This window comes from Neoarthrinium moseri (genome assembly GCF_022829205.1).
Source record: "Neoarthrinium moseri strain CBS 164.80 chromosome Unknown scaffold95_Wmoseri_CBS_16480, whole genome shotgun sequence".
Taxonomy (NCBI): Eukaryota; Fungi; Ascomycota; class Sordariomycetes; order Amphisphaeriales; family Apiosporaceae; genus Neoarthrinium; species Neoarthrinium moseri.
This window is the reverse complement of record NW_026055209.1, coordinates 109,892-119,896: the sequence shown is the minus strand read 5'-3', so window position 1 is coordinate 119,896 and position 10,005 is coordinate 109,892. Positions and strand designations below refer to the sequence as shown.

The 10,005-nt window shown below is 51.6% G+C and overlaps 4 protein-coding genes across 4 annotated transcripts; 3 read left to right on the top strand and 1 right to left on the bottom strand.

The window, feature by feature from the left end:
• Positions 1–250: 250 nt before the first annotated feature.
• JN550_012835 (uncharacterized protein) lies at positions 251–811 on the top strand (the record flags this gene model as incomplete). The annotated part of the gene is made up of 1 exon (XM_049311355.1): positions 251–811. One exon carries the CDS (start codon positions 251–253, stop codon positions 809–811), a length of 561 nt encoding a protein of 186 aa, XP_049165236.1.
• A 2,503-nt stretch (positions 812–3,314) lies between these two features.
• Positions 3,315–4,692, top strand: JN550_012834 (uncharacterized protein; the record flags this gene model as incomplete). The annotated part of the gene is made up of 2 exons (XM_049311354.1): positions 3,315–3,768; positions 3,833–4,692. 2 exons carry the CDS (start codon positions 3,315–3,317, stop codon positions 4,690–4,692), a joined length of 1,314 nt encoding a protein of 437 aa, XP_049165235.1.
• Positions 4,693–4,773: 81 nt separating this feature from the next.
• Positions 4,774–6,001, bottom strand: JN550_012833 (uncharacterized protein; the record flags this gene model as incomplete). Its single annotated transcript, XM_049311353.1, has 2 exons — positions 4,774–5,117; positions 5,233–6,001. 2 exons carry the CDS (start codon positions 5,999–6,001, stop codon positions 4,774–4,776), a joined length of 1,113 nt encoding a protein of 370 aa, XP_049165234.1.
• A 1,194-nt stretch (positions 6,002–7,195) lies between these two features.
• JN550_012832 (uncharacterized protein) lies at positions 7,196–9,736 on the top strand (the record flags this gene model as incomplete). Its single annotated transcript, XM_049311352.1, has 1 exon — positions 7,196–9,736. One exon carries the CDS (start codon positions 7,196–7,198, stop codon positions 9,734–9,736), a length of 2,541 nt encoding a protein of 846 aa, XP_049165233.1.
• Positions 9,737–10,005: the final 269 nt, after the last annotated feature.

The following is a 10,005-nucleotide window of genomic DNA, read 5'->3' as shown; positions in this document are numbered from 1 at the left end:
GTAGGCCGGACCTAGGGACAACTTCCATTGCTACTACACTTTCTTGAGTATATAAACAAGGCTCTCGCCGTGTCTGAACTTGTGCTTCCCGTATCCCTTCTCTTACTTTCTATTCTCTGCCCCATCCCATCTAATCCTACTTCCAACAGTTTACTCTTCAGGGTTTACTTTCAGCTGCCAACACGAAAAGTTAATTCCTCCGCCACCATCATCATAGCTCATTCTCAGAATATTCCTTCAAACAATAACAATGGACAGACTCAGCAATAACGAGCAGGAAGCAGTTCAGACACTGCTGGCATTGAACAGTAGATCGATGCAGCGTTCTCAACTCGACGAGCGACAAACACGAGAGAGACAACAACAGAGTATTCGCGCGGGGAATGGCATGCAACTTCAACTCCGGAGGCCAAGGTGGCTTGCAATAACTTTCATATATCACGTCATTCTTCAGCGGCCGTCCACGACCCACCTGCGAGGCCTGAACCTAACCCAACACTTGGAGGATACCCAGTTTGAAGCCCTGATCTCGAGATTGGCGGTTCCAGCAGATGTGTTCACATTTTTCTTGTCAGTAGAGGGCCCGGGTTTTAAAGGACGAGAGGAGATCAGTCTGCTCGCTGATAAGAACTATCAGGAGCGAAGGTGGAGGTCTGCGGTAGCATATCTTGCTCAGATGCCCGAGAAGGTTTCCAAGCTCGATTGGCAAGGACAGGATGATACTATGGTATACGAAGTGAATTTCGAGCTGATTGGGCATGACGAAGACTCGGGGAAAACTTGCGGCGAAGAGTTCGAATTCACGATTTGATAGCGATTGATGACCACGTACGCTGAATAAAGAGGCACGACTGGTGTCGCGAGGCGGATTCGGGCTTGTCCCGAGTGGAGCTGCTTCACCAACAATCTTCCATGGTCCCGAAGCTACACTTATCTTCGCACACCGGCTTACAGCCTTGCTGTTTATTATCCCAATAGCCATACATTATTTGCCAATGTGATCCCAGTATGATGGGTCAAGCCGTCTTGGTAACCATCAGTATTCTGCCGTTCTAGGGTCTGCTTTGGAGACTTACAAGTGTTTCTAAACTCAGCAGTTTCTGGCCTGGGGCAAATGAACAGCGATCTGCATCTTCCAGTGGACGGGGCCCCAGTAAAGACGTTTGCCTTCTTCCCTAAGCTTTGAGCCCTACCGAGAAGGGTTTTCCACTCCTGCGCGCCTTGACCTCCCGTCCCCTGGTATGCGTGGCATCAATCAAGTATCTACCACAGTGGATGAAATAGAGAAGAGGACAAAGGGACGAACGGCTGAAACGAGCAATTACACCTCTGTCTTAGTAGACTGTAGTGTCTAGGTCTGGCGCTGTGCCAAAGACAAACAGCCAGCGAAGGATTCATGTAGCTGGTGCTTTCCCGCCACTGAACTCTCTAGTCCTTGCTGCGGTGTAGAGCCGACGATATGGCAATGAGAAATCCACGTCCGGTTTCCGCCGCCAAGTGCAGTGCCATCGTCCGGTTTCTGACGCTAGTCACTAGCATACCAGGAGTGTAGCGCTGTTCTGGGCTTTGTTTCTCCTTTTGGCAGCAATTAGCCATCGTGTCGATATAAACCTACACAGTCGTGGAAGGGGCAAGAAAAGGTCATTTACTTGCAAGCGTCGCATCGCCCTTTCGCCGCTGTGTCTGGTCCTGCCCTTCGTGACCGCAGGCAGTTGCAGCCCCACGGACTTGGACCACCATTACGGACCAGCTTCAATCGACTTCAATTCGTGGCAGGAAATCGACATCCAGACAGCGCTCCTTCCGGTCGCTCCTCCACTGAACTTGCGCCACCCCAAAACAGCTCCAAGCCATTTCTTGCGTGTGGCCACTTCCTGGCCGACGTGCCATGGTCCGTTTATTCACCTCTTTCGATCACTCATGCGTCACGTTGGACAATGCACGATTAGGCTCGACTTTGCACAAGACGATTGCTGGCCAAGTCCTGAACCCGCCATGGAGCCACGGTCACATTACAGCACTCGGACGTTTACCTGATCATCCAAGCCCACCATGAATGTTGCTTGGAACATACGAAGACGAATAGGCAGGTTCGTGGTGTAGCGGTAAAGTGCTTACAACAAGTCGGAGACTTGCCGCCTCCGGAATCTTCTAATCGCGGGCCATCCGCGCAATCCTGTCTGCCGTCCATTCCCCTCGTCCAAGCTCAAATACAATACGACACAGCACGTGCACAAAGCCACTGTCTTGGTGCCAATCGAGCCTTCGCCCAGTGCCAGACCAGGCACGACCCGACCCGACACGATACCATCGGCTACAATGCGATCGAAGGTACGTCTCGCGACGCACCCACCTTCCACCGATCCCGCTGCTCATCAACAGTGCCCCTCGTTGACCACACACACACGCACACACACGGGGCACCCGCCGTCGCCACCGACTGCCCAGTCTACATGAACTGCCATTTTGTAGGACCGCTCATTCTGCCCATCAAACTATAAGGCTCCAACACAGCTCGCCGCGACCTATCACATCTCTGCTCTTGTCATCTCTGCCACGCCGAATCCCCGAGTCGGTCGCAACGTGCAGTCGGTGCCTCAACTAGCTCAGGCCAAGGGACCGGCGACCAAGGAGTGCCTGGGCTCCCAACGCCTTCAATAATGTTCTGCTAGTCTCAACCCAAGAGATAGTAGAGATGGTGGAGGGATCACAGGGCCAGGGCCAGGCCCGAGCAGGCTGCACCCTTTCCGAACCCGCGTCGGCCACCTCGGAGAAGCATCCAGCCCCCGGTAGCTCGTCTGCTAACCACGACGCTACCAGGAAGAGGTACCGAGGCCTCGACATCGTGAACTCTAATGCATGTACCGATTGTCGCAAGAAGCGCGCCAAGGTATGTGCCCTCCTCTCCTCTCCGACCTGAGCACTGAGCTGACTCGTCGGTTTCCTCCCCCAGTGCGACGGACAAAAGCCCTATGGCAGATGCAGGTTGCAGAATATCGACTGCGTCTGCGGGATCCCCGCCCGCTAGTCCAAGGAGAAACCTGCGCAGCGAGATTAAGCAGCTGAATAAGAAGCAGCAGCATCAGGGCGACTTGGCCATTGAAGCCCTGGGTAGCCAGGGCTGTGGGAGTGGCTTCTAAGTAAGACGCGCAACGGCCCGAGCGTTGATAGCATATCTGGATGCCATTAGATATGCTAGGCGGCGTCATACCTCCAGGCAGTGGCGCCGCGCACCCCCGATCAAGGGGCTCGCGCGCCGCCCAGACCAGATTTGCGTCTATAGGTCGGAGGGTGCTGGCGAGACACAGCGCACCATGCTCTACGTGTCGGAATACGAAGCACCCCACAAGCTCACGGCGCCGCACCTTCGAGGTGGCCTTCACCCGATGAACATTTTCGCCGATGTGGTCAATCGCAAGACCATCCCGACGGCGGCCGACCTGATCGCGCGGTTCGAGTACCACGCTGAGAGGCTTACGGCGGCGGCCATCACCCAGACCTATAACTACATGATTGAGGGCGGGCTCGAGTACGGGCTGCTGACGACGGGCGAGGCCATCACCTTCCTGCGGGTGGACTGGCAAGATCCGGAGACGCTACTCTACCACCTCGCCGAGCCGAGCTTTGAGATGGCAGACCGGTCGGCGGACAAACGCCATGCGTGCACGGCAGTGGGGCAGTATCTGGCCTTTAGACTGATGGCCTTGGGACCAGCAGAGGAGCAGTCGCGGCCGCGACCACCAGACGAGCGGAATCGCGTTATTGCGCGTCTACGTCGTTGGGCAGGACTTTGAAACGACGTTACGTTCGATCCCGTCACATGATCCACCAGCACCGCCGAGCTTGGCGTCCTCATATGCGCCCACGACGCACGGCAGGGTCAGTAGATCACTTGTAGCGCGCAGGAAGGCGCGAGATCGGCCCGAACGGCAGGCGAGGCGCAGGAAGAGTGACGAGTCGTCGTCAGACGAGGCCGGGCGGGCGGTACCAGGTTCACCGAGCCCGTCGGAGCGGCGCACCAAGGCTGTCCAGCAGTCTCAACGCAGCGAACGCATTCTGGCTTGGGGCCGGCAAGGCCAGAATGGGCAGGAAAGCCAGCAATATTGCACTCATCAATGTCTACTAGGACTGTCTGGCAGAGGCCATTTGGACGAACGATGTTCGAACATTACGCTGCACCGTCAAGGTGAGTCGCGGCTGGACAATCCAGTCCGTCGGGGCGAGTTTCTTGAGCTCCTTCGAGCGCAGCTTCAGAAATCGATGGACGAAGGAATCACCAAGTTGCATATGAGCGGGGTACGCGGCGCGCTTACAAAGTCACGCTCCTGGCTTATGGATATACGTTTGTGGCCAAAGGAACACTGTCAGCTTTCGTCCCAGACCTTCAGCATGAAGCGTTGGTTTACGAGCGGCCTGAACGACAGCAAGGAACTGTGGTGCCCGTGTGTCTTGGGACCATCGATTTGCGGCCGCTGCATAGGGTGTACTACTACGATCATCGGGTCTACATTGAATACCTTTTGCTTCTCTCGCGGTGTAGCCCGAGGAGCGACTCTGCCACGGCCGACCAAGCAATGTATCCGTGCGGTGCATCAGGCAGGTGTGGTACATGGGGACGTGCGTCCTGAGAATGTGCTGGGCAATGAGGAGACGGGGAAGCCTATGCTGGTTGATTTCGAGCGTTCAGTGTGAACGAAAACATTTATTTTGTAATAGTGAATGACTATGTAATAGTGAAGGACTATGTACAGAGTTACCTACGCGCTGAGCATTCTATGGTTGCGCGCCTTTCTTGAGGAGGTACTCAGCTGCTTCCCACCGCTCTAATTTGATAGCAAGTGCCAACGGTTTTGTCGCATATACAACCGCGTCCACCAGCTCCTCCTCGCATTGCTCAATATTGGCTCCCCGAAGCAGCAGTAGTTCCAGAACTTGCTTTGTCTCTTCCCATTTCTTTAGCTTCCGTAATGCTGTATGAAGCGGTGAGGCAAATTCCAACCTGGCACCATGATCAAGTAGCATACCAATCACCGTCAGGTTGCCCACGGCAATAGCCTTGGTGAGAGCATCGCCGGATGTCCGATCAAGGGGTGGCATTTTGCCAAGTAAAAGAGTCACTATAACTGCGAGTTCAGTATGTCCTGTTACTCAGACATGTGACGAGTTGCAGTATTTGGAGTCTCAACACCCGGGAAAGGAAATCTAGCTAGATCAACGTCCGGATAAACTCACCGTCACTCTGAGTCCAGGCGGCCTCCACTCTTGGGTCGAACCTGCCAATATTTGGGTCCGCGCCATGATTGAGGAGGAACTGGGTAATCTGTGGGTTGTCGTAACAAGAAAGCAGCGCTACACCTTGGCTGCCATTGATGTTCCAGATGTGTTGATTTGGGTGGTAGCCATGCATAACGCATAATTGGAAAAGCTCGATGGAACGATGGAAGATGGCCATTTGTACCACGTAGCTATGCAACCCCGCCCCGTTCTGAAGTAGATACTGCATTATGTGGAGGTGTTTGTTTCGAGCAGCAAAGCCAAGTCCATCATCAAGCGCGGAAGCTTCTGGTCCCTCTTGTTCGATGAAGTGCCTAGCCATCTCAAGCTCTCCGGTCTCGCAATAGACGATGAACGGCTGCAGGGAAGAAGGCTTGTACAAGTGCCCCCGAATACCACGCAGCTCAATACTGTATGCTGGTAAAGCTGGAGGTAATGGAACTAGCTGTAGACCTGCAAATGAATTTTCTATCTCCCTTTCCCACGGTAGAATTCTGAATGCAGCTCGCTGGGCTTGCCTGAATCGAGCCTCGTTTATCTCCTGAGCCTCCGTATCAGTCAAGTATGACAGTGTTCTGCGTTTCAGAACACGTATGTCATTTCGAATTTTCTCTTTTTGATATGGATCGTGATCAACTGAATCGTCTCTTTTGCTGTCAAAAAACATGTATGGAGGCGCGTTGGCTGGATCGAGCGGCCGGAAACGATATCGAGGTCTGTATGCCATTTTTTTTCTCTTGCTAGAAACCTAGTTCTTCTCTTGAGTGCAAACAGGAACGAAGAAGATAATACGAATATATTGTAAGAAGGTAATTATTCATGGAGTGTGCGTGATGTTGGCAGCTAGGGATGGGTAATGGATCTTATATATGGCAAAGCTTTTGCAGCGTAGATTAATTGATCACGGACGGACTGCAGGCACGTTAGCGTACCCAGACAGTTTGGGTTCCATAGTGAGAAAAAGGTATCCCTATTCGTTAAAAAAGTTGAACATTCGTCTTCGTTTCCTTCTGTCCCCCGGGTGGCACTACTGGTCTAGTATTCTTCTGCACATACGTACAATCCTGATTTGAGACAAGCTTTCGATTCATTCTGTTAGCCATCCAAAGTTGTACCAATTCGTTGACGTCTATCTTGGCGCACACAATGACAGTGTTATTTAAGTACATGAAGAACACAACGCAACGATACTGTTTTCTGTCTAGCGATATAACACTTCTTCCAAATTCAATTTGAGAATCAATCTGCGAACATAATCAAGTCTATGAATGCGATATCCATGGCTTCATTAAGGAGTCTTATTATGTTGGTGTCATCGGTCGCGGGGTTCGTTGGGTATGGACATCAGAGCAACCGGCTGGAGATGGCTTCTACCGTCAATGCTACAGTGTCTCTAAAGGAACATAACCCAGGACTGAACGGGCAGGACAATCCGTCTCTGACAACTTCTCGATTCAATAATGTGACGATCACAGTTTCTCCTCAACCAATAACAAACCGCAATAGTTCTTCTCTTCTCCACAACACGACAGACACACTGCTACCACTTATAACGCCTCAGTCGGACCGGGCCGCAGATACACCTAGGCTTCCCGTTTCACCCTCTGGAGTCGTCACCTCGTCATGGAACAACATAAGCTCGAACGCCCGAGGGAAAATGACAACCATTAGAATTGGAAGCAGCAAAACTATAACTTCTCGTCTAGAAACAGAAAGTTTGACCATATCGGTTACAGAAAATATTACGAGCACCGGATCCGATATGAGTCTTGGAAGTTCACATCTTTCGATAACGAGTTCACAAGATACTCCTTCCATTACAACCTCTCTCGCGTTTCATACAAACAGTAATGAACCAACAATCACATCAAATCTGCAACTTGCAAACACGAGTCGAGTGGTACCTTCTTCTGTTTCAAGAATGACTTCCGTCGTCTCAGAGACCCTGAATGTAACTGCCTCGCCAACGACAGAGTTTCCCGGGGCAATTCCTAATATCCCGTCAGGCACGATATACTCCGGTCCAGCAGAGACATCCCAAGCCGCGGATAGTGTTCCAATATTGTTCTGGCTATACGCTCACCGGGAATGGATCTATGATGGAAACCACAAGTTCGAATTTATCAGCAGTCTGGTTCAATCTCGAGACCGTGTGCTTGAACTTTTCAACAGTCTCAGTGACAGGCCTGAGCCAAAGCCAGAATGCTCTAGTGTATCGATAAGGCAGACGCCGATGTACGATATCCTAGACGTGCTCTGGAGTGTGCCTCAGCTTGTCAGCTGCGCCGTGCAAATATTGGAAACCCTCGTCAAGTCAATAAGTGGTACGACCAATCTTCCCCGCGGTGATATTAACCGATCAGTCGAATTACTTCAGGAAGTTGGTAGCAAGATTATCGAAAAAGAAGAAGGGCCAACACAAATTTCCTCGCAGGCCACCATGACGGACTTGTCGACGAGTGCCTCGACTAGCTGTATTATGAGCGTCACTGCTACACAAAAAAGCGTTTTTTGTACCGTTACAGCAATGGTTGGTCAGGATCATCCATTGTCGGGAGAATGCTCAACTATTGCGTATAATACCATTGAGGACTGCACTATTGTGCCATCATTAACGAGCACGATAGTTTCAACGGCTTCCATCAGCCAGGGGGTACTTCCATCTGAAGCCTGCAGTATCAGCAACTGCGGAACATCATGCGGCTTAGTGTCGAGAGACGTCTTGTACAAACGAAGGAAATTACGGGCAATCCAGCCTCGTGTTTGCAAGTGGGCAGAGCGCTCTAACTATAGCCCTGCGCAAGACTTTATGGCCGGAGAGGTTGCAATCGCGGTCGATAACAAAGCGTCGGTGATACTTGATGGAGGCGTGACCTCCTCAGTCGTGGGTTTCATGGACCAGCCAATTTCTCTCGCAGTCGAAGGACTATACGGTTGCACAGCAGTGATTGCCGTCTCGCGACGTGGTGCTTGGGCAGCCCATATTTTTGAGGCCCCACTCTTCAGACCTTCAGCCGAGGTTGAGGACATGAAAGACGATGAAGGAAAGCCGGTCATAGATCCAGCAACCGACCAGCCAGCGAAGCGCATGCTCTATCTAAACCCGGCCAATAACTCGTATCAAGAACAGCTTCCCGTGGCCGAGCAACTGGAATTGTTCAAAGAAACCGTTTTAGGGGCGCTGCGGGAGTCAGATGGAGCATCGCAAAACCATAGGATGGGTCTCAAAGAGTGCCGAAACTCGTTTATTGAGCCTCAATATGACTGGGAAGGACATATGTTTGATGATGAAAGCGATACCAGAATCTTTCTCCTCGCGCCCCTCGAGAGAACCCCCCAGAATGATCCCAACTACAACAATGAATTCCCTTCTGGGCTGAAACTGATGTGGGACTCGGATCGCAATCCATTTTGGGACTTTCTCCGAGCAGACAAGGCCGGACCATCTTTTAATGAACAGATTCGAAGCGAGATCCTATCCTATTTTGGGGGCAACGTGTCTATCGAAACAATTCCGTATGCACCTAGGCAAGGCAGCGGCAGAGAGGATGAAAATGTCGATTCAAACCGGGGTAAAGTACTGGTACAATATGAGCCCGCTGTGGCAAGCAACAATCGGAGTCAGGCAAAATGGAGGATTTGGTTCGAGGGACACGTTGACACAGTCAAAACTGCGTCTTGGGATCCGTTGCCAGCCCGTGGAAACATTCATGAGGGAGGCGCCAGCGCACAAAGTTGCTTTGATGGTTGCACAAGACCCATGAGAGGCCCACAAGCTCGCGCCGATGAGGCTGCTTGCTCACTGGATGCAGAGACATCGACAAGCAGCAAGACAGATCCTACACAGAGTCTCGCGACTACATCTACTGCTGCGAGGTCCCCGTCCCCCACAGAACTTACTTGTACGGCCGATAAGGACTGCTCTTCAAGTATATTTGCAGGGGCTTGTCCGCTCGTACAGCCACCTATATGTTCACAAGGAAGGTGCCGATGTCGCCCAGTTGTTCCGCCGTCCCAAACCAAGATCTCGTCCACGATCGCTGGTAATACCCAGCTGACCAGTGCACAATCAGTTCCACTGCCCACAGAATCGGCGAGAATCATACCTGTTTCTCAGGTATCGGATATCACGTGCTGGAGTGAGACGGATTTTCCAGGGCACGCTGACATTTCGCCAACTACGCAGCGACTGTTTGCTAATGAGTTTTGCGAGACCGACCAAGATAGGAAGACAAGACTCTACAGTAACCGACTTATGGATTACACGTACAGCAAGAGACGAATATCCTCGAGTGGCATTAATTATGATTACAAGGTAGAATGGAAGAGCGGGTGCCAGACTAATCAGCCCAGTCAGAGTGTTCAATACCCCGCGGATCCCAATGGAGCACTAGGCATCACTTGCCGTGAAGCATTACACGGCAATTTCAAGAACTGTGAGTCAAAAGGCGACGTTGCATAACTACAATCTGACGATGGTCAATCCAGGCAATAACGGCGGGGTGGGTGGCGAAGTGCAGGTAGGATGCTTGGTTTATACCTTTATTGGGGGTAAATAATACCTACACAAGCTGGTGTCGTGGTTAATAGTGGTCGTTAACTGGACGTGTCAGTCTCAGGTATTCGAATAGAGTACATGATATACACTACGGAAAAGTCCTTATAACATGCATCCTCTGCTGCGCAGGATCGTAGAAGATGACTAACGAGAATGAATCAGTATACTTGATG